General features: G+C 44.1%; 1 protein-coding gene across 9 annotated transcripts; it reads right to left on the reverse strand.

The window, feature by feature from the left end:
- Positions 1 to 2,335: 2,335 nt before the first annotated feature.
- On the reverse strand, positions 2,336 to 23,192 carry LOC112977893 (protein scribble homolog). Of its 9 annotated transcripts, XR_003257688.1 has the most exons (11): positions 23,092 to 23,192; positions 22,688 to 22,847; positions 21,561 to 21,729; positions 19,700 to 19,789; positions 19,191 to 19,379; positions 13,932 to 14,071; positions 13,499 to 13,536; positions 9,795 to 9,846; positions 4,231 to 4,654; positions 3,721 to 3,905; positions 2,336 to 2,937 (listed from the first exon to the last, which is right to left on the reverse strand). XR_003257688.1 is itself a non-coding variant. In XM_026090790.1 (9 exons), exons 2-9 carry the CDS (start codon positions 22,755 to 22,757, stop codon positions 4,494 to 4,496), a joined length of 909 nt encoding a protein of 302 aa, XP_025946575.1. In that variant the 5' UTR covers positions 22,758 to 22,847; positions 23,092 to 23,192; the 3' UTR covers positions 2,941 to 4,493. The 9 variants fall into 9 exon arrangements, 1 of the variants encoding a protein (XP_025946575.1); XR_003257695.1 differs by having other exon boundaries at positions 2,336 to 2,472; positions 3,777 to 4,654; XR_003257693.1 differs by having other exon boundaries at positions 2,336 to 2,677; positions 3,777 to 4,654.
- Between the last annotated feature and the right edge of the window lie 109 nt (positions 23,193 to 23,301).

A 23,301-nucleotide genomic window follows, 5' to 3' on the forward strand; every position in this document is an offset into this window, starting at 1 on the left:
TACTCGAGCTACATTATCATCTTATTTCTCAAACCTTTCAAAAATCATGAGGATATTCTTTCCATAGTGCCTTCTAAACACCATTCATTTTCTTGCTACTTACTAAGTCTGATGCAGGAAGAATGTTTTTCAAGGCATGCTGGAACTCTTCCAAAATTCCCATACTACTGATTTGTTTGGTTTGTCACGTCTTTCAAATAATGTGTTTGTCATAAATAAAACATTTTGAAAATCGTGCTCTTTGGTCTAGTGGTTGTAAAAGTGAGGTAGAGTTTTGTGGCAAGCACAACTGGAATGTTCAGCTGCAAATCACACAGGTGAGCTGGATGGCTAGTTTTATTACTGAGAATCAGGTGTTGCATGCTCAGCTGTTGGTATGATTAGAACAGTTCACTGACCGATCTTCTGCAATACTGGATGTTAGTCATGCTTCTTTATTTGAACCCTAGTGAACAACTAACATATGTAGGGTTAAACTTTTCAGCACCCCTTGGTTTCTTGTAGGTGTTTGCATTTGAAGTTGCCATATAAGTTCCCACACAATATTTAATTTGGGTGGGGTTTTTTGTGACCTTAAATTGTGGAGCTCACTTCTTTCTCCAAAGTAGTAAAAGCTTTTGATGGTATGGTTTTTTTTTTTTAAGAGTCCTGTTTCTTCCATTCTGAATACCTGTTGGGATGCATAGCCTTTAATGCTTACATCTTTCAGCTGTTGGAAAAGCAGCTGCAGTCTTGTGATCAACACTAGCTGATTCTGCTCTAAATTTTGTTATAGAGAGATTGGTTATTTTCCTTTCTTTTTTTTAAGTTTATTTTTATAATCATCCACTCTTGGAAAATCCTTGATAGTTAAATGTTCACCTTATTCTTAATATAGGTATTTATAATTTTCACTGTTTTCTGCCAAGTAACCCTGGAACTTAATGCATGAGGTTCAGTCAAAGGGTTCCTTTACATGGCCAGTTATCTTCATGGATAAAATACTTGTTTTTTTTTTTTTCTTTTAATCATTTGGTGTTATGGTCGCCTGGAAGACACACCAAGGTCAAGCACTGTTTGTTTACTAGCTAGTTCATATTTTACCCACAATTTCTCTTGCATTGTACTTGACATACATACACAAAGCATGCTGTCACAGTACCATAGTTCTTTGCAGGGTTTACTTCTTCACTTTTTATTGTTTGAATTCTTTTTTTTCTAAACCTTTTACATGCAAATCCTCTTTGGTATTTGTGAATTTTGATGCTAGAAGCTAGAAACCATTTCTTCTGAGGGACTTATGTACTTAATTCATGTCTTTCTTTTGGGTTTTAATCCCTAACATTACATTCCTTTAATATTGCTGCTGCTTTTCAACCGCCCATTTGCTGTACTAAAGCAACTGTATTCTGATAGCAAATAACTGACTGTGCTGGTGCTCGGATGGCACTGAAAGCCTTATACTTGTTGCCTCTTTTGCTGTGAGTAGTGTTGTAAACAGCTGAGCGCGTGTAGGCTCACACCTGGTCACACCTGTAAGGTAGTGGGCAGGAGCAGCAGGCTTTGCAGGGATCAGTAACGGACTAGTCCTGCCACGGAAGGCAGCGTCACATCTGGCAGCCTTTACCGATAGAGGCCTGGGCATATAAAGCACGGCTACCACAGCACTCAGGTACATTTTGTACCTAATGCCCCCCTCATACTGATGGCGTTAGTCTCTCTGCAATTAGTGTTGGTACTAGTCTTATAGGTCTGTAACACTGAAGGGATGATTTTTGTCATTCCCAAATTTGTCCCCTGTCTCTTGCAGGCCATTGAGCAGGATGTTTTTGACTAGATGTCACTGACAAATGTGATGATGAAACCACTGTTGCCTGCATGTATCATCTCCTCCGTTTGTCCCCGTTTCCTTTCCCCACTCCTAGGTCTTCTGTTGTGTATCATAACAGCAACTGCAATAGCAAAAACCTCTACTCTGCCCTGACCAATGAATCTGCTGCTTCCAAAATATGAAGTCCTTTTCAAACTATGAAGATGAGCCTAATAGTTACTGTTTTGGGTTCTCTTCCTCCCAACACAGATGCCATAGTTTCATATTAGCTTCAGAAAAAATCTGCAGGAAATGAATAGCAGATGCACTAGAGGACTTTCAGTTAGGGTTGCATGAGTAACACCAGCTCATCTTGATATTCCGGTAGCTAGCACTAATTTATGTGATCATTTATTTGTGCACACAGAAGCAGTAAAACTCAGTGGTATGTTTGCTAGATTATAGGTTGACTGATAATCGAGACCAAAGTGTTGGTATAGAAATTGCAGACACTCACACAGGGCAAACTGCACTAACTACAGGGTCTAAAATGTAAAGTAAACTTTATTATCCTTGAACCACAAAATAGATTTCTTTGGTTGTACAAATTTCACTAGTTACAGTCTTGATGCGCTAATTTTCCCTCAGAGTCTCTCAGGAGAGAACGGGAGAGAACCCAGAGCCTGGCACCAGGTACCGCAAAGGGAAAGAAAAAAAAAATAAAAAAATCACAAGTTAGTCACCAAAACCAATCCAGGATTGTTTCCAAAATTGCTCTTGTTAAAAAGCAAATGCTAAAATTAGATTTAAAAAGGAAAGCTCAACTTGCTGATGATGGAAGCAGCCATAGCTGCAGTTTGAGATTATCAGAAGTCCCCCTTCAAAGCCCTGCAAAATTAAAACATACAAAGTCAGTTAAAATGATCCATTGATTTTGGCATGAAGGGAGATTCTCAACTAAAAGAAACTGCATCCAGTCATTCAGCAAATATACAAGCAGAAGTGCCTGCCACTCCCAAGCCACATCCGGTCACTGAGAGGCTTCAGGTACAACTCTGGTCTTACTGCTGGAGGGGTTCAGCAGAGAGCACCAATGTATCAGGGTAGACGGATCAGATTACTGCCAAGCTCAGATGCCTTTCTCTCTTCTATTGGAGGTGTTGTTTAAAAAAAAAAAAAAAAAAAAAAAAAATTCAGTAGTGGGCAGTAGAGCAGGGGAGACTGATTTCAGAACAGAGCTATGAGCAATGTCCGTCTCCTCCACATTTGCAAAGCTCACTCGATACTGAATCTGTTCTAAGCCCTTGTTTCATGCAGGAAAACAACGAATCACACCCCTGCTCCTTTTTTGTCTTGCATGGGCAAGCAAATATTTGCCCTGTTCTGCATGGAAAGGGGCCTAAAGCCAACGTGTTGGCAGAGAGAGCAGGATTGTGTAGTTATTGCAAGGCACAGGCCAGACCCATCCTATTTCATTGTGCTCTCTGCCTGGCAGGCACTCCTCGAGAGCTCCATACCTAGCACCTCCTCAATATCACATTTCATCTCAGTGCTAGTGGGCAACGTAGTGGATTCACCCACTAGTATCCTCCTACCTGTAAGAACCCATTACTCCTAACTTAACCCCAGCAATGTCACCTACCTTTCCCCATTTCTGAATCCTAACCCACTACCTTATCTGCTGTTTACACCTCCTACCTCTGCCACCATATCCTAATTCCCCAACTATTCTGTCCCCTATTGCTGTCACACACGCACACTGCTATATTCTCACTACAGCTTTTCAGCTTGTTTCTCCTTTCTGCCCCAGTTCACCAACTCAATCATGATGCTGACAAAAGACAGCTACCTGGCGTCCCCTGACACTTGTACGGTGTGCATGCAGAGCGGCTCACACTCCGCGTGCGTGGGATACACACAGTTATGGGTACCTCTAGGTGACTGTCTCCCAGAAGAGCACAAAATACTGGCAGGAGCAGTTTCTTACATGGAACAGATAGCTGCTCTCACAGAGGCAAGTGGAATGGAGCTGATGCTTCCTAGAGCTGGCACAGGCTCCTGCTCATTCAGTCTTTGCTTGAGCACACAGGTGTCAGTGTCAGAGGGAGGCACTTCACTGAAAAAAAATTTTTTTTTTTTTTGCTTCAAAGCTACCCATTTCCACATACTCCCAGAAGAAAGTGAGGTGACACTGTGTGTGGGAGGTGGAGGGAGATGCTTTTTGGCAAAAGACTGGAAATTAAATAGCAGTAAAGGCTGGAACTTCCTTCAAATTCATACCAGAATAGACGCTCCCCTATTAACCATTAAAAAAATCCAAGTTGAGGAAATATAACTACTGGAGCCGCCCACACTCTCACTCTTATGGTCTCCCTGTCCTACCCTTCCCCACCCCCCCAAATATTTACAGGCTAACAAACTGCAGCTGCCCACTGTCTTACCCACACCTCCTCTCAGTTGGCCATCAGTAAGTCTAGTGTTGTCCCATTTTGTTTAGGACATGCCCCAGTGCATTACGGGGTGAGAAAAGAGGGCGGTTCACAGCCTTAAAGGACGTTAGTTGACCACAACGCTCCCTGGGGTGCTCAGTTCCCATCCAGAGTCCAGGAAGCAGCTGTGGAGGCAGGCCGGTGCTGTCCCTGGAGCACAGGACGCTCAAGAGCCCTGTGCAGGGCTATCCCATTGCCCAGGCGCGTCGGATCCTCTACGTAGGGACAGCAGCCTCCAGACTGCGCCGGCTGTGCCGGAGTTTGCGTTTGCTGCTGTACAGAGCCATTTCTTCAAGTGCTGATGCAGTAGGTGTTGATGAATCATGTGTTAGTAACATTTCCTCGTCCTCTTGCTGCCCGTCCTGCTCCTGGAGAACTGTGTAGACACAAAAAGTTAAGGTTTTAGGAGAAAGTGGTAGGTTAGGTATATAGCTGATGCAGTAGATATGGGCATAAAGGTATACCCCGTGCTATCTCAAATTTAACACCTAAGTCTTTAAGATGTCGTTTAAACCAGTCCAGTGCCCACTACTTTCTGTTGGTGTTTTTAGGTGTAGTTCATGTACTGACTGCTATGGATTTTGAGGACTTCACATGCCTGAGAAGATTTCTATCCCTAACACTCAGGCTTCACTGAAAACAATAAGGAAGTGCCCAGCCTTAGGAAAAACAAGTATGCTGAAAGGACTCAGGTGTATCTTTGTGCTCCAAGCATTTCAGTAGTTTTAACAGCATCAAGCACTAAAGGGCAATGTGAGCACCTGCATGGTATGCAGCAGCTGAAGAGAGAGAGAGGGGGGCAAGCACCTTCGCCTTGCTTAATGTTGAAGTTGCACGACGAAGTCTTTTCTGTAAATTTAGACTTTGACTTGTGTCCTCCACCAAAGGAACTCACCAAAAAAAGATATTGTGTCAGGGCAGCCCCTCTGTTAACTTGCTCTCAGGCCCTTTAGGGATGTGTACTGTAGCTGCAGTACACTGCTGTTACAGTGGCTTTTTGCCTTCCTGAAAGGAACTGGTGCAACTTAGCCCAGGAGCTTTGACATGCACCTGGGACATCTGCCATTCGCAGTAGTTTGACTTGAGCAATGACTGTGAGATACTTGTGTAAAAAGGAAAAAGCTCCATTAAATCACACATTTTTCTCTTCAAGTACAAACTGGCTCCTGAGAAGCCCTTCTCCACATTTTTTGAATTTAGTACAGAACCTGAAATACAAAAAATCTATGAGGATATATTAGAGCAGCGGAGCACAGTCCGTTGAGTTGTACCTAGTGGCCCTCCCTCTGCTCTAGAGCCAGACTCCAAGATGCAATGCCCCCCTCATTACAGGACCCAAGTATGAGTATTTGCTATAGTCCAGAATTGTTCCTGAACTATTACCTGTATTGTTAACCTGTTGTTTGAAAAGGCCTCAGGACCAAATGAATGTAGATGACAAATCTGACATCTTGAAAGGATTCTATAATCGATAAGCAGATGACTGACTTCCAAACAAGGCAAACTAGTATAAAAGAAAGGCATACATAGACATGCAGATAAAAATCCAGATTTGGGTGAGAGGGAAGTCAACATGGCTTCCACAGAAGGAAGTCATGCCTCTTAAACCCACTAGAAATGGCAAACATGCAGGTAAGTGTGATCTCAAAGAAGCATACTGGACTTTGCAGAAGACTTTTGATTGTTCCTCAGCCAAAGCTCTTAATGAAAATAGACTGCCATGGGATAAAAAGCATGGCTTTTAGTGGATTAATAAGTAACTAAAACACAGAAAAGGTGTAGGAAGAAACCCTTCTCTGTTTTAGAAGCAGATTGTTATCTGTAGTACAGTCAGTGTTTGGTAAGTGATGAGTGAGAGGAGAAGTGAAGATGACTGTATTGAGAAAGTTTGCTGATGATTCCAAGTTGTGGATCTGGGTAGTCAAATGAAACATCACTACAAAAGAGTTTATTAGGATTTTACAGAGTTGACTGGGCAATAACATGGCATATGAAATTTACTGCAAATGTATATAGACTCAAGAAAGCAGTGAACAAATTAACTCTAAAATTAACAGCCTCTGGCTTAAAAAGTGCTAGAACGCAGATTGTGGTAGTCTCAGGCAGTATTCTGGAAAGAATCACTATATGCTGATCTTCTTTTATGCTCTTTTCTTGGCATTGCCAGTGACTCATGCCAGACACAAAACACTGGGGTAGCCAGCCTCTACTAACTCTTTTCTTATGTTATTGGATGAAACTCAAGCTCAGTAAAGGTAAATTAACATAATCCTGACTGCATATAAAATGCAACATCCTTAAAATGAGATTACCAGTCCACACAGATTCTCCAGTCATTAGGGGGAGCTTTCTGAAAACATCAGCACAGTGCTCAGCAATACCATTTCACTTTTGAGTATTAGAAATTGGAAAGGATGGGAGAACAAAACAAAAAACATTATTCTGCCACCGCATAAATTCATCGTGTACCTACATTTGCAAGAGTGCCTGTAGCCATGTTTTCCTTCACCACCTCAAAAATAGCATAAAAGAAATAGAAAAGGTCCATAGAGGGGCTATGAGAATGATTCCCACAAAGAGAAACTAGGAGTCTTCAGCTTGGAAGAAAGAAAGCTGATGGCAGCTACGCTAGGGGCCTGCATGAATGGTATAGAAAGCGTGAGTAAGACACGGTTACTCACTACATCCCACGAGAACCAAGGAAGTTACCAGGAAACAGAATTAGTGTAAACAAAATGCCTAATTATGGAACTTAATGCCACAAAGTGTCATAAAAGATAAAAAATAAGTAGTTTAGAAAGACTAGACAATTTTATGAAGGCTAGTTCCACTGATGATCCAGATACAATATCTGGCTTAAGACAACCGTAATTAATACATGATTAAAGAAAATAGAGAAGGTGCATGTAAGGAAGCTCATTTTCTCTGTTTCCTACAGTCTCCCCCCTAAGAAATCCATTTCAGGCAGACAGGACACTGGCTTAGGAAGACCTGCTGCTTGTTATTAAGGACATATTTCTGAAACCTGACGGTTATAAGACTGGAAGGCACAAGCCTCTGGCTTTAAGTGATGTGGAAATCAAGCACATAGCATGGTACCACTGCACCCCACAAATACTATTATTTGGTTCATTAACTTCATGGCCTCCTGAATGGATTGGAATAAATGTTTTAACAAACAAATTAAAAAGACAATGACAGGAGTCTGCTGCAGACCATGAAGTCAGATCTGAGAATGGGAAAGACTGTTTCTTAGAGCCCATCTGTGATGGGCAGGAAGCTAATGGCGGTGTTCCAAAAGATGTAAAGAAGAAAGATATGCTAATACTTCCCTGCAGTCAGCAGTAAGATATCCTTGGAGATTCTAGTATAACAGTTTTCTAGCATAAAGGTGAGGAATTGCTTATGAGTTTATCATATGGTCAAAAAGCCAAAATTACCTGATCAAGGACAATTTTGATTAAAACCCTAATGCGGTAAAGGGATACAGAGAAGAAGTGTCACAACAGTTGCAACAATTAGACATTTTTAAAGCTGTATTAAATTCACACACATGTGAAAGGCTCAATAGGAACCCTGAATCCCTCAAAGCTTAGCAAGCATATATAGGACTAGCTATATAACTCTGGAAACATTAATTCACATTTAGCATTATTAAAGGGATGGGAGCACAGCAGTTTCTTGTGCAGACTCTAACACAGATGTAAATCGAGTCATTACAACGTCTGATTAGCTGTGGCATAGAGCAGAATTTTGTATCCTTGGCCACCATGAAGGAGGGTACTTCACCTGGACCTAATCATTGTAGAAACTGGTGCCTGAAATGCTGGGAGCTGCCAATGAAGCTAGTGTTGGGGGGTGGGGTGGGGCTGGGAGCAGTGGGGCGCAGACATAGGGTTTTTTGATAAAGGTTTTCTTTCCTTTTCCTTTTATGGTAAGACAGATTGCAAATAAAAATGTCTCCAACTCTCAAGTATTTTTCCTGAGAAAAATATTTCATTCAAATATACTCTCCATGTATTCTGAGAAGTATATCTGAAAAGAGACAAAAGCAGGACTGGCAGGAGGCTGGAACTGATGCTGAAAAGGAGGGTTTTATTCCAGATACAGATGCTAGAGCTTGCCAAAAATTTATGTAGGCTCCATGAATGAATTAAAAAAAAGTCTATATGTTGAATGAAATGCCGCACTGCCTGAAAGAACCAGATAGGAAACAAAACAAAACAAAACTTGAGAGCTTTGTTCCATATCAAAATAGCATAGTTGCCTCTTAATCTGCTATCCTTCCAGATTGAATTTTGGAAAACCTGCATGCTTTTTGCTGCCTCACACATATCACAGCCTCAGACAGTGGTGATCTAAGGATTACCTAGCCTAAAGACTAGGTCAAAAAGCTCTTAATAGAGCATCATGGTCTTTTTTCTTCATCATCTGATAATATGGCTTTTATTCTGTTTGAGGTCCCAACAGACTGATGATAGGCAATAGCAAGGTTTGACATCCCTGTGCAAGTGCTGATTAATTCCTGATGCTTCTATAAATTGACTGAATGGACTGTCTCAGAAAAGAAAACCCAGGGTTGAGAGATTTACCCTGACAGATGAACAAGATACTATTTGCAGGAAAATGAGCTTTAGTTGAGGATCCCTGCAGCAGAACCTCCTTCTGGAAATGGCCAACACAAGAATCAGCTGTCTGGAGTGCAGTCTTTACTCAGGAGATTTACCAAGATAAAACCCAGAGAAAAACTGTTTCTTGTGTACATTAAAGGGGAAAAAAACAGTTGCCAAATAGGCAGAAGAAAACCAGTGCTAAATGTTGCAAGAAACAAAACTACTACTAAGGAGCAGGCCCTGCTGAGCTCCACGCTACTGCAACAGCCACCCAGGAAGAAGTAGGAGATAGTCTGAGCCTCTCTATTATACTTGGAGACAGGAAGACATACAGTAGCCAGCATGGCCTGAACAGATACAGCAAAGCTTTCAATAGTGTTTATTTAGGCCCCCTAGCACACAGATCCATGAGGTCAGACTTAGCAAGTCACCTGGGTACTCGAGCATCCAAATGCTCTGAAGCCCTAAACCAGGAGCAATTTATCTGCCTTTACCTTCCGCTAGAGCAAAGAAGCTGACTGCCTGCAGCACGGGCTTCAGGCAGACCCTGAGCAATGTATGTTATCTACCTACTGCAGTTGCCAGAGGCCAAAACTTCCCGTCCATGTTCTGCCCATTCTTTGCTCCAGAACAAAAAGCAGGAAGAAACTAGGCATGCTTGTTACACATCATTCCCAGCAAGTTAGTTATCACTAAAGCACAATGCAAAAATCCTACCCAAAACTCAATGTGACGAGTTTGGAGGGTTCATTCTAGAATGGGACAAAAAAAGAACATTGCTTCAAGCCGCAAGAAACCGACGTCCTCAGTGCTGATTCCACAGGCAAGCAAAGGGGACCCTCTACAACCGTGATGGGAAGCAAGTAGTACAAGGAGAACCCCCCGCCTCGGCCATCAACTTACCTGAGTTATTTCTGTCATCTACGTATCTGTGATCATCAGCTGCATCAGGTGACTGGAAAAGAGCAGAATATATGAGCATCTACCTCTGTAACACTAGTGTCAGGTAATTACCCGCCTTTAGCCTTCCAGCACCCTAGAGAGAGCCTTTTGCCCTCAAAGGCTCTGGTGATACAGCAGCTGGGGCATGACACTCTGTGAATGCACATGATAATACATTAATCCTTCGTGCTGAAGTCAAGTAGCCTGTTGCTTGAATTGCAGGATGAGAAGTGCCTCTGCCCAGCAGAGTTGTCCTCTTAGTACTTCTGAGTGGGCAGGAAAGGGTGCAGGAAGGAAGTGACAGGAAAGGCAGAAAGCATAAAGAAGAAAAGGAGCAGAAACATGAGAGCCAAGACATGAGAAATTTACACTTCTTTGACAGTCTTGGATCCTAATTCTGCATCTGCAGTGTTTCCAGGCCTAGCTTCATAGGCAAAATCAACCTTCTTCAGTATTTGGGTGTGCGTAGAGAACTGACATGTACTTACAACCTAGCAGATGAAGGACATCTTAACAGACAGCTTTGGAGAGAAGGCTAAAGTGATAATCATGAAACTCCACCACTTTCTGCTAACTTTAAAGCCTTCACAAAATGAAGACCATTTCCAACAACCACAGCTGTCTGTAGTTCACCAGACCAGAGTCATAACACCATGAAAACAACAACTTTGGTCATGGTCATGAACTTGAGTTGGCTTGAGAATCAGCTCTACTGTGGGGACAGGCATAAATGTCCCAAGCCCTTGTTATTTTGCTTAAATAGAGAATTTAATCTAGCTGTGGATAGCGCTTCAAGGACAGAAAGGTCAAGCTTCTCTATTAAGGTGCTCTGTTTACCACAATGGCTGCATTTATTTCTTCTATTATCTTTCCAGGTTTGTACACAATACTTATGCTGAGGAGCTAAACACTTCTCTGAGCTATACAAATATGAGGATAGGGTTTCAGAAGAGCTCGGTATCCAAGCTTAATAATGCCAAACTCTTCTGAAAGTTCTGGCCACTACTGAGCAACATCTGTTTGTTTGGGGTCTTTTCCTTGCTCAGCTCAAGAACAGCACAAGTGAGAAGGGGGTGTAATTCTTAATTGCAGGATAAAGGATGAGGGCTCTATGCACTTATATGGAAAGCACTGCAGAAGTTTCACAACTGTGAGAAGTCCAAGACATGCTCATCTCCATATAAGCTTTGTCTGTTTCGTGCAACCAGCAAAACTGGAGGGGGAGGCAGGAAAGCAGGGGAGATTATCTCAGACCATTTAGTGCCTTAGAAATAAAGTGAAGGCATGGTAAAAGCCATGCTCTTCATGAAGAGCAGAGAGCAGAGCACAGGGGACAGTGATGATTTTGGCATGTGTTGCTGAGGAGCTTTTCATAGTCCAGCCAAATAGCAAAAGGGATCCAAAGGGAATGACATACTTGTGTGACGATGGCCAGGAAGAGACACAGTCTCTTAAATACTGCACTGCTGTGAGAGGTCCAGAGGAAGAGCCTGATGACTTGGAGGTGTAGTGTTACCCTTTGGAGGCAGCTTCTCAGCTGCATGAAGAGGGTGGCATTACGACCTCAGCAGAGGCTTGGGGAAACTCAGGTGGTCCAGAGTTGGCCCCTGGACACCGGGGCTTGAGTTGCCAGCCCTCAGCATGCTTGGTACAGAACCTGGACAGGTACACATGCTGAAAGGGAAAGGATTCTTAGAGAAAAAGATGAGTGACTACCAAAGGCTGGGTAATATCACCAGTAAAAGTACAGTCAGGCAAAAATATGAATCGAACACTGAACAACTGCCTAAGAATCCTCCAACTGCAATTCTGCTAAAGTCAGCTTGACTTTGGGGATAAGACCTTCTGGACCTGGGATCTTTGTGTCATGAGAGCAGGTTAAAGCCTAACATGGCAATACTTGCTAGCTCTCCATGCACAACACAAATGTAACCCCAGGTATCTAATATTACCACTTCATTGTCTTCATTAAAAAAAAAAAAAGTATTATGGATGCATAGTGTCTACTCAGATCAACTGTCACAAATGCAATCAATGACAGACCCAGACAAATAAGAGGTAGATTACAGGAATGACATGGCAGCTTAAATGAAATGAGTATTTTTTCCCCCAAAAGAACCTGGCCAAGGCACTCACCCCACAGCCTGGTGTGCTCTCATCACATGATTACTTCACAATTCATCTACAGCAGAGTTACAACATATGGCAATTGTCAGCACAGCTGTTTCTTTGGCAGGATGCTGGATACACTCTAGTTTGAAATTAAATTTGCTCCAATTTGCAACTTGTTGGCAATCAGTTTTGTAGGGTTTTGCCCCTTTTAATTCTCATTTTTCACTTTAAAATGTTTCAGAATCATCAACTGATTGTCTCTAGAAGTTTGCCAGAGTTGCCATGGGCTTGTATCATGCCCAAATGTGGTGACCTTAAAAGCACTGAGAAATGATGCTCTAAGGTGAAGATGGAGCTGCTTTATATTTGCAAAGGCTTTGTCATTAGTTTTAAAACCATCTGGATCAATTTCTTCACAATCCCACTCGAATAAAGTCTCCAGGAATAACTGAATTATACAGCATGGCTGGTCGTCCTTGCCTCCCACACAGACAGGACCTCTGAAGAGGACTTCCTCAAGTGGTTCAACCTCTACTCTAGGTCATCACTGCATTTGCAGGCACTACCATCAAATCAGGCTCTAACCAATCTAGTAGCTGGCAGGAATTCAGCATGCAGTTTATACCTGGATTTCGTAAACAGGTTTGGAAGAAGGAATAGCAGCAAATTCCCGGTAGTCAAACTTCTTTTCGGACAGGGACTAGAAAGGACAGCAAGAGAGGAAATAGAGAAGAAAGAGTAAGGGGAGAGGAACGGACGGGAAAACAGCAGCAAGCAGAGTGGTTTGTACAGAGACAAAAGCAGAGGCAGAGCGTCATTCTCAGCTAGCGGCAAGGCGTGCCTGAATACAGTCTCTGAAAATGAGGCATCTCTGGGACATTGTCTTTTATCTCTTCTGGCATCAGGACGGGGGCACCAAGTTGCAGAGAAGGCATTATGTGCTCCAGCAAACTGCACACCAAGTTAGGTAACAACCCTATCTATCTTCATAAAAATATTAGTGGCAGGATTTCTGATAGCTTTAGCATAGCCAGGATTTCAATCCAGAGTTGGCTCTACTTGTGTGACCTTGGGAAAAGCCGTGTCCCCTCTGTGCAGCTGTTCCCAGTCTTCTATTTGTCCGTCTTACTAATTTTGAAAGCTATCTGCAACAATCCTGTTGCATTTATACAGTGTCTAGAAAAAGCAAGATGCTGATTTCAGCCGGACTTCTCAGTTTTATGCTATGAAGAAAACAAGCAGGTGAAGTCTCTGTAATGAAAGACTTTCTGAATGCAGAGATGGAGGAAAAGAATTGAGAAGAAAGGGGTGGAATAATAAAACAGGGAAGCAGAAACCAGACTCTAAAACTCAGTTGTTAAAAATGGGGATGCTTCTAGCAATGGGTATTGCAGAGTTCTCATCACCATTCTGCACATCATGCAACCAGACCTGGGTGAAGTATTTAAGTAGGCATCCTGTGGCTCAGATGCATGATCCACGCCCCAGGTCAGTGACTGACAAATCCCGGGATTATAGGCAAAATAACAGAAGTAAGCAGAAGTATCTCATACCAGCCTTCCTGGAGAAGTGACATTCCTGGGACTGCAGTCTGCAAAATAAGATGTGAAAGCACTATTTAGTGAATGGCTGTATTACACACAACACTTCCCCTGCCATTTAGCAACATATAAGTGTAATAAAAGACTATGCTCAGGAAAGAGACCGTCTCCTCAGCACAAGTGCCTCTTTCCTGTCTTTTTGGTCGTGATGCTGGGTTTTCTTCTGCTCTGGTTCCCTGGAACCGTACCTCAGATGTTTAAGTCTCTTTTCTATAGGTCAGGACTATCCCTATGCTGAGAGATGTCATATGCCCCCAAAGGACCTTCCAGTCCAGGCAGAATGAGGAAACTGCTTTCAGCAGGTCTGTTTTCAATCACAAGAGAGAAGCTTAGCTAGAGAAGCAATAACTTTTATTCCTCAGAGATAGAGCTAGCTATACAATACCTTCAAGTGGCGTTGGTGATGGGGTAGGAGCAGGTGAAGGGGACTCTGCCAGCTGCTCCAGAGTGCTGCGTTTTTTTCCCTCCTTGGACTTAGCAATAACCATTTGGGCTTTAAGAGCATCCTGTTCAAGTGACTTCATCCTGCCTCAGAAAGAAGAGGTGGAGAGAAACAGACATCAGACATTGCCAATACCCTCTTCTGTACCAAGCAGCCAGACCACAGACAACAGGCTGAGTGCAGAAAGGTGAGATTAGCACATTGGCCCCTTGGCTTCCTGAGGGAGACAGACTTTCAGAGTAGGAAAGAACAGCTTGGTTTGCTGTCATCAGACAGTAATGTCCTGAAACACACACTGCCAAGTGCCTTGAACAGACAAAACCTAGAGCTAAGCACCAACCCACTGAGAAGCTGTAGGCCTTTCCGGAGGTGTCATATATGATGGGAGAGCAACCCAAGTTAGGAAGGAGGGAGGCGAACTGCCAGGGCTCAGATGAGGAGGATCAGTTTTCATGGGCTTTAGTCTCCTTTGCGCTCTCAGTGTGTTGTATCTTAACCCTCTTCTGCCATGAGGAGATTATGAGCTACCTAAGAAGATGTGGGCTCAGCTCTCAGAAGCGTCTGCTTCCCAAATATCAGACAAGCCCAGCATCCCTCCATCTCACTCTCATTGAGATAACTGCCAGTAGTCCGTGGGACCTCAACAAAAGGAACACCAGCAGCCACACTAAAATGTTCTCCCTGGCTGTAACAGGACACAGCTGGGAGCGCTGCACTAGGATGCAGGGATACAGACAGGGGTTGTTGAACATGCAGCTGGCAGGGGAGGGGCTGTGCACACCTGGATTGGCTTCCTGACCCCGGGGTTCTTGAGACGTGACTCTGCATTGGACTAGGCATCTGAGCTGGCCTGGCCCCAGGAGCAGGTGCCCACTGTCGGGATTGGTACAACTTCCTGGCCAGATCCTGCTCGTACTGTTTAACACTGTCTTCAAGAGCTGAGGATCTGAGGAGGAGGAGGAGGAGGAGGAGGAGAAAGAGGAAGAGGAGATGATGGTGATGAACATCACAGCAGATTAGCGCAGGGAAAGAAAGAAACAGATAAAGGAACATACCCTGGTGAGAAAAAATATGCGTCTGATAAAGCGGTAGCCTCGATTACAACGGGCTCCTATATCTGATCCTGTCCAACACCAACTGCTGCAGAAGAAGCAGGATCCTCCAGGGGCAATCTGGGATGACGTGCCCAGAAGCGTTAGACTTTACAGCCTCAGCATCTAGGGACTGCCCTCCTCACGTGCTGGGAGAAGATGACTAGAAAGGCCCAGCAGACCAACAGAAAGGGCCCAGCAGGTAGCTGCAAAGAACTGTGTATGTGTGCATGTGTGAAGCTGACTGAGTGAGTACAAGGCATGATTGTGTGGGTGTGTGCATGCGCATGGGCACACGCAAACATTTGGACAGCTGTTAGTGTGCATTTGCATACACATATCTGATCATCTGTTAACATGCACCATTGCTTGACCATGAGAAAAAGGGATGCAAAATGGACAAGCGCATCCGGAGGGGGCTGTATTTGCCACGGGTCCGGGAACACATGCAATTGAAAAGGTGAATGCATTCATAAAAGAGCACTTGCATGTTGGGAAGACTGCCAAGCTGCACACAGCCCTTTCTGGACACCTCCTGTCACTTCTGGATATGTGCCTGTACCTTCTCAATCACACTCTTCCTATGGCGTGAATGCCAGTAGCTGTGTGTGCTCAGACCACTTATGCAGCATGGGTGCCAGTGTGTTTGTCCCAAAAGAGCACACATGTCCTGGCAAGGCACTGATGACTGAGTACGCAAAAGGAAAGCCCAAGAACATGCAAACCGAGGGGGTCAGGAGTGACAGCACACAGACCAGAGAAATGGAAAGAATCAGAAGACAGAAGATTAGAAGGAAAGTAATAAAGTCAGTGGCATGCACTTAAAGAAAATACAGGTTAGTGAGGCTGCAGCACCATATGCAGGGCAACCTAGTCCTCCCTCCCACGCAGCACATACGGTACTGCCTGGGGATCTCCGGAACAAGGACCTGAGCCCTGGCTGCCTGCTATCACGTCACTGTGCCTGCTCAGCTATAGAAGACAGGTCCTAAGAAGAACAGCTCATCCTGGGAGATGTGAGGTAGCAGGGGACAGTCCAGCACACACTGAGCTCAAGTGCCCATCGTTGGCTTACAGAGAGGAGCTATCGTTATGGGGACTGACTGATTCCTGCCGATGCCAGAATAAGCAAGGCCTTAGCCCTATCCAAGGAATCAGCCAGACCCTTCTCTGAGAACTGAGGAAAAAGCAATACCTTGGAAGGTGTTGCAAGAAGCAAAATGGAACTGAGGACCTGGTCTGCAGAACTTAAAAATGTTAAGACTGGATCTGATACTTCAAAACCAAGGCAGTGGCAAGTGGCTTCCCCTTGGAGTGCACCTTCCTACATCTGAATGGCCTTCCCTTCACTAGTTCGTTTTCCACAAACAAAACATGCTTAAAAGGGATGAGATTGAAGGTTTGGAATGCAGAGATTTCTATTCTGCACACAGTAGACAAAACCACTATACTCAGCACTCACTAAACCTTCTAACAGTGCAATGCGAAACTTTCATTGTGCACTAAGCAACTTCAGCAAATGCCCAGCTGATCCAGAACCATAAGCAGGTGTATGGTATTGTTACAAGAGTCAATAATGTTAACATTAAAAAAAAAGAATGCTGTTTTATTTTTCAGCATCAGAAGTTTCTTCATCTGGTGGCAATAGCAGCAAGCTCCTGTAAGAATACAGACTCTTGAGGCAATTGGTACACACGCTGTGACACACGAGCAGTGCCCTCACAGCTACTTTGCTTTCAAAGGTTTGTATTATGGGCAATGTCATGGTCTTCCATTCTATATCAATCTTAAACAAAACTTTTATTCTAGCATTCCTTGGATATTTTCATGTTCAGGTTTAGGAAGGAATCAGAGCTGATACCACCTCATACAGCCTGCCCTGTAGTATGAGAAGATAAGCATGGAAAGTGGAGGCATGAGGGAGAGAAAAGCATGGGGTTCTAATTGGGAAGGGATGAGAGATCAGTATCTATCACCTCTCAAAGCACAGTCATGTTGATTTTCAGACAGCCTAACAGACAACTTCTGTTTCGCTAGGTCAAATACAACAGTGGAGCATTTTTTAGGTGCAAAGAGTGAGCAGCAACTCCCTGCTAGATTAGCCTACGCTTGCTGACTTTGTGGTGCTTCCACAACATCATATTGAACTTCAGCTTTATGGTGCTTCCACAACATCATATTGAACTTCAGCTTTAATGTGTTTATGCTCATAGCTTTCCTGAGAGACAGAGAAGTGCTATTACACTCATCTCTCAGGAGCGCATCTGCAGCACAGCAAGATCCGGTGATCTGCCCAAGGTCATAAGGAACTATAGGGCAGAGCAAGAATTTGGATCCGGTCACCTCAGTCTCAGCCCAACCTCTTCTGAGCAATGTTTTGCAAGCACACATTAGCTCTCCAACACCTGCCCAACTTGTAGCCCTATAATGCAAGGACAGTGCCTCTACTCCAGCAAGAACAGTTCACAAATTCTCTTCCCTTTTTTAAGGTTTTGTAAAAGAGTTGTTCCTCAAGTAATACTTTGGAGTGATTGGTTCTGTGTGAGCTCTCAGGAAAAACATAGTTTGCTTAATAATAATCACTTAGTTTGTCCAAATATATACTTGAAACTTTTTTTTTTTTTTTTTTCAGAGTTAGATTTTCTCTCTTGGCTGCTTTAGAGGACTTGTTTTTGAATAATTTTTAAAAGTTACATGAAAATCCATTCTATTCAGAAAATATACTGTAAATAAGATAAAAACATTACATTCTCTATGAAAAATAGGAAAGAAAAATCCTTGCTTAATGTGAAAATACAGAACTTCATTTGTAAATGATGCTACCTGAAAACGTGTGAAACAGAAACCATGAGAACAGCAGTAACTAGAACAGGTGTGAAATGCCAAATAAAGCACAATATTCAGCAAGTCAGAGCAGCAGATATAGTGCTATAGTTTTTGGCACTGCATTACAGGAGCATGAAACAGCAGCATGGGGAGAAAACAGTCCTGACAGCGAACACTGTGGTAAGACGTTGACTCACTGCTGCGCCTGTATCTAGGCGTCTCCATTAGCAGGGGGCAGGGGGATAAGAGATTATTGAGTAAAAACCACAGAATGATTTGTGCTGGAAAGGATCTCCGGAGATCACCTGGTCCAAGAGCTGCTCAAAGCAGGGTCAGTTTCAAAGGTGTATTAAGCATGCTACAAGATGACAGAACTCAATCTCTTCTAAGTTACGGTTTCATACAACAGATAGGCTTTTCAGTGACCTGTTCAGTTTTCTGACCTACAAACACTGGAATTGCAAGGTGGTATCACAACTCAGGGCAATCTGTCCACTGTCCTATCTAACAGGTTGGCAAGGATGAGTCTCTAGCAGCCCTGTTCCTCTGAAGGTCTCATTCAAACTCCAAAAGAGACTGGTTTCAGATTATCCTTTGAACAACCTCCTATAGAACACTCAGGGAAGAAAACTAATTAGTTTTAGAAGCAGCTTGACCACTTTTTGAAAGACATTATGTGATGCAGTAAAGGCCTGGACTAGCTTCCAGTCTTACGTTCTGAGGTAGGAAATCCTCTCTCCCAAAACAATTGTTTAATTATGTGTTCATAGCTGATGAAACAGCTGGATAAAATTACCCAAGTCTTGCTAACTTCTTGGCTTCAGCAAGTTTTCCAGTCTAGCAACACCAAATATAAGAAATGCTCTTTCCCTTTTTCATTTTTCAATCTGTTGCCTTGCAGCTTCACTAAGTATCATCTTCACGTTACAAAAGAGGTGAGGAACTGTGTGCCGAGAGGAAAGTGATACATTCACCACCGTATAAGTGTGTTTGAGTCATGTTTTTTATAAAACTCCACTGTTCTCATGATTGTGCAAGCGCTGTTGAAATGTAAGAGCGACATCTCACTCGTGCACGTCAGAAGCAGACGAGCTCAGTCAGGCAGTGGGTGCATTGCGCTGTTTGACCAGAAGCAATGTGCTATGATAGCCTCCTCTAACATCTGTCTTAGGAAGGCTTGTACGTTCCCTGTTTTTAGTACCACAGATTCTGAAAAGACACACAGCAGCTCCCTTTTTCCTGAACTAGCCTACTGAAGAGAACAGGGAAGATTCTTCTATCTCACCGTGCTGCCCTCCACATTGCTCGTTTTTCTGCCTCCAGAGCACGACGCTCTGCTGGAGAAAGTTCCTTCTCCTGGCCACTCGGGAGCTCAGGACTCTGCATTCGCAGTCGCTCCTGGTGACGCCGTTCAGCTTTGGCTGTCCTCACAGGTGCCACTGGATCCCCTGTTCCAAGATATAACGGACTCAACCTGGGGAGAGAGGGAAGCAGTGAGAGATAGGCTGACCTGGTCCACCACAACTCTATCTGCCTGTTCTTCCCAAGATAAAGGTGATTACCAACACTCCCAATCGATGTCCTTGAACCTGGATGTGGTACAGGACAGTTGCTTTGGGAGATGGACGAAGGACTCTGAACACAAAGGTCAGTTACTCCTAAAAAGCTGGTTCCAAGCAGTTTCCCCTTTTCCACTAAATCCTTCCTTTCATGCCCCGTATCTGCTGAAAAGCAGAAGCTGCCTGCTTCATCATCTGGCAGTTCTTAGGCAAAGGACATTGCTGATCCACCTACCCAGACACAGAGCTGGTTCTCTGTTCTGACTTGATTCCCTCTTCCAGCGAATTCCTCTGTGAGTTGCTGTTCTCATTGGCTTCAGAGAGTCTAGAGCAAAACAAGCATGTCAGCTAATGGTACTAGAGGCTGGCATTCCCAGGGAATGTTCAGAACAGATCCAAGCTCCAGGAAGCAACAGCTAGTTCAGTTTGAAGACATGGTTTTTGACAGACTTGGGTTTTTGCTCAACAGGTCTGTCTCCACTACTGCAAATGTTTGCTTGTTGATCTCATACAGTTCAAGCTCTCCCTACCTAACCTCAGAATTCATTTTCTTCATTTGGAGGTCAACCATGTGCCTTCCACTAACGCGCACACACACACACACACACACACACACTTAATGCACTGTACTTGCTGACAAGTTCTTACGCAGTTCTAGCCTGGCTCTTCCTAGTTGCCATCATGTAACTGGCAGCCTGGCTGCTCCCTGCTCTTCTTTTGTTGGTGTCAGATCTGCATGAACATTAACAAAGGATGAGGCTCCTGGGCTGTAAATGAATGCAAGCCTGGGGTAAGGACAAATCCTGAGTGATCCCATAGCACTGACTCGCAGTGTAGCCACTCCATGCACAATTGCATGACACTGAGGATTTATGCTCACGATCAAACTACTGCACACATCAGATCAGCAGAACTGCAGTTACCGTCTGCACTCTTAAGTTGTGGCACACGCAGACACTACTCAGTTTGACCTGAAATGAAAGGAGATCATATAAACCTACATCACGTGTTTTCCACAGGTTAAGAACATGCACACAGTTACTGCAGCACTGCTGGCAGTCAGCAAGTTTATCATGAGTTTGAGCCCTTACTTTTACTGTTCAAATTTATATTGATTGAATCCCAGCTTCTGTTCTAGCATGACAAAAATATTTCAAAACACACAAATTCAGTCTATCCCACTGCCTCTCCTTTGTCTGAGCATAAATAATATGCAACTGAAAGTCTTAAACCAGCAGTTGCCTAGTCTTATACAGAYAAGCACTGGTAGTTGCAGGCTGCCCCACCTTCAGAGCTTTCCCCTGTTAAATTCACTGCTGACTGAGCAAAGCAATCTGATGGAGCCAAACTTAGTGCGCTCTAACCTCCCAGGTTTCATTATGTGAAAGGTAGGGAAACAGAGGCCTTCACATCAAACCAAGCAGCTGGTTTGCATTTGGCTGCTGCTTTCTTTAGGTTTGTCAAGTAACGAGCTAAGGGCAGCACAGGAGGTGGAAGGTCTAACTGTATTCATGTTGTGAGAAGTTCCTCAACACAGACAAGACAGAAACAACAGCGAGAAACAAGATTCAAAATGACAGGATGAATGTTTTCAGCCACTGCGATACTGACAGTGAAAATGTTTGTGAGAAGAAGAATGTCTTACCATAGACTCAGAAGAGAGAGTCAGACAAGGGCAAGTCCAAAAACAGGAGCTTCAGCTTTAATCTACCACAGCTTTATTTTTATCTGAGGTCTTATGAGAAGTCTGTTCTCATTCCCCAGCTGTACGGCCAAGAATAAGGAAAACAACATCAACGCAACCTGGAGAACAAGTCCAGGAGAACCGTGAAACTAAAGCTTAAAAAAGCAAAGCTGTGGTAGGTTCAGCATCAGAGCTTATCCTGAGTTACCCATCTCCACAAATCCGTGGTTCTATATACTCAGGTGCAGAACTGAAGGAGCTATTCTGAAAAGAAAGAGCTGGGAAAAAAACTGCATGTTGCCCATTTCTACCTCCAAGAGGAGATGCTGTCCAGCCCTCTTCCCTGAAGATTACTGATGTTGGGATACTGCTGTGAACGCATGGGTGGCACCGAGCTAGCAGTCTGTCTTACCGAGTTGCTGGGGCCTGGATGCTCCTTCCATTTAGCCTCTCAATCTTGTACTCAACTCCTTCAATGATGACACTGGACTGCAGGCTCATATCAGGTGCCTGTTTTACCATCTCTTCCTCTTCCCCTTCTTCTTCCAACAGAAGGGAACGTTTCTGCTGCAGTTTTCGGGCTGCCAAAATAACACAGGCTCATCTTAGAGCACAGAGTGCTCACTAAACCCCACAGGGATGCAACCTCTGGGCAGGTCCTTATGCTTATCGTCCCTGCAGATTTCTGCTGTTCTATATTCTCTCCACAGATGCATTTATTTCTCCTCCAATCCATTAAGGCTTCAGGTGTAATAAGCTCAACCCCATTTCCTCAATCCCTTCTTCCTTATTCACTAAACTTTTTTCCTACAACTCTCTAGAGTTATAATTTCAAAGACGTTCACTTCTCAGCATTCCTGGACACTCTACAGAATAAAAGTTTCCAGCAGCTCATCATACTGAGTTTATTTATCCTCAAATTGGAAGTTGTGTGCAGACCCTTTTACCTCCTCCCCCAGAATGGAAAGCCCTAGGAATCTGCACACATGTGTTGTGCCTGACCTTCCCACCTGCCTCCTTGAGGGAATACAGCCTGGAGTGCCAGTGCCAAAGCCCCACATATGGCATTGAACTAATGGGAACCATCAGGTGGGCAGACACAAATCACAAGAGGATGAGAGACAAAAGGGGCCAGTGAGCAGGCTGTTTTCTACAGACTCCTACAAGCATGCAGGTATTCTGACCTGTCCAACATAACTGCAAAGTAATAATGCTGCTTATCCTGTTCTATTAAATGTTTTTAGAATGACAGAATTCTCTGGAGATCACCCAGTCCAACCCCCTGCTCAAGCAGGGTCACCTAGAGCGTGATGCCCAGGACCATTTCCAGACAGCACCTCCACTAGTCCTCATGGTAACAATGGAGCATCTACACAACTCCTTAAAATTCAAGTACTTCAAGCTACCACCAAGCCTTATTAATAGCCACTCATTGGCTTTGGAGGTGTTGGATTCCTAGTGTGTGCCCTCTCACTTGCCTTCCGTTGAGAAAGAATTCACTGGAATAGGCCAAGTTTCCTTGCACAGATTCTAACATACCTTCCTCTTCCTTCATCTTCTTCAGGTCATCTTCTCCTACCAAGGAGACACGCTTAGGAGGCTTATCCATCTGCTGTTGCTTCACCTCAATCTCAAAATACTTCTGTCTCTCACGGAAGGATCGCTGCTCTGGGCTGTGTAGTCCACTCAGCTGCGGCACCTGCGACAGCCACACCAGGCACACTGTCCATCCAGCAGCTGACACAAATCCCTCTCCCCACATCTCCCCGAATGAGTGCCTCACCCCCGCCTACCCTAGCCATGTCCCCAAGACCCACACCCTCTCCCTCCTCCCCAGCTATCCCTGCATGCCCACATCAGGATCCTGCTTCCAGGCCCACAGTCCCAAAGGCCTGAACGGCAGGAGTCCCCACCCCACTTCCAGTTCCACCACCAGAACTCACCTCCTGGGCACTTTTGGATTTCTCTGTGCTGGTCTGACCAGGCAATTCCTAAGGATACAGAGAAATGCGCATGTTCTGACAAGACGATTTTCTACCAACACTCCTTCTTCTGTCTCTCTCTCTGTCTCTCTCTCTCTCCTGCTTGGTGTTGTGCTCTTGGTCAACAGAGAGAAGGAGAGAGAGAGAGAGAGAAGGAGAGAGAGAGAGAGA

This window comes from Apteryx rowi, unplaced genomic scaffold (genome assembly GCF_003343035.1).
Source record: "Apteryx rowi isolate R43461 unplaced genomic scaffold, aptRow1 scaffold_1204, whole genome shotgun sequence".
NCBI lineage: Eukaryota > Metazoa > Chordata > Aves > Apterygiformes > Apterygidae > Apteryx > Apteryx rowi.

Bases quoted from the DNA above. Each gene is read 5' to 3' on its own strand.
- LOC112977893 (XM_026090790.1), bottom strand. From the start codon at position 22,757: ATGGATAAGCCTCCTAAGCGTGTCTCCTTGGTAGGAGAAGATGACCTG. The intron at 19,790-21,560 runs GTAAGACAGACT...GTTTTGCTCTAG, and splicing joins ATCCAGGCCCCAGCAACTCG to ACTCTCTGAAGCCAATGAGA. The intron at 14,072-19,190 runs GTGAGATAGAAG...TTTCTGAGGCAG, and splicing joins GCAATGTGGAGGGCAGCACG to GATGAAGTCACTTGAACAGG.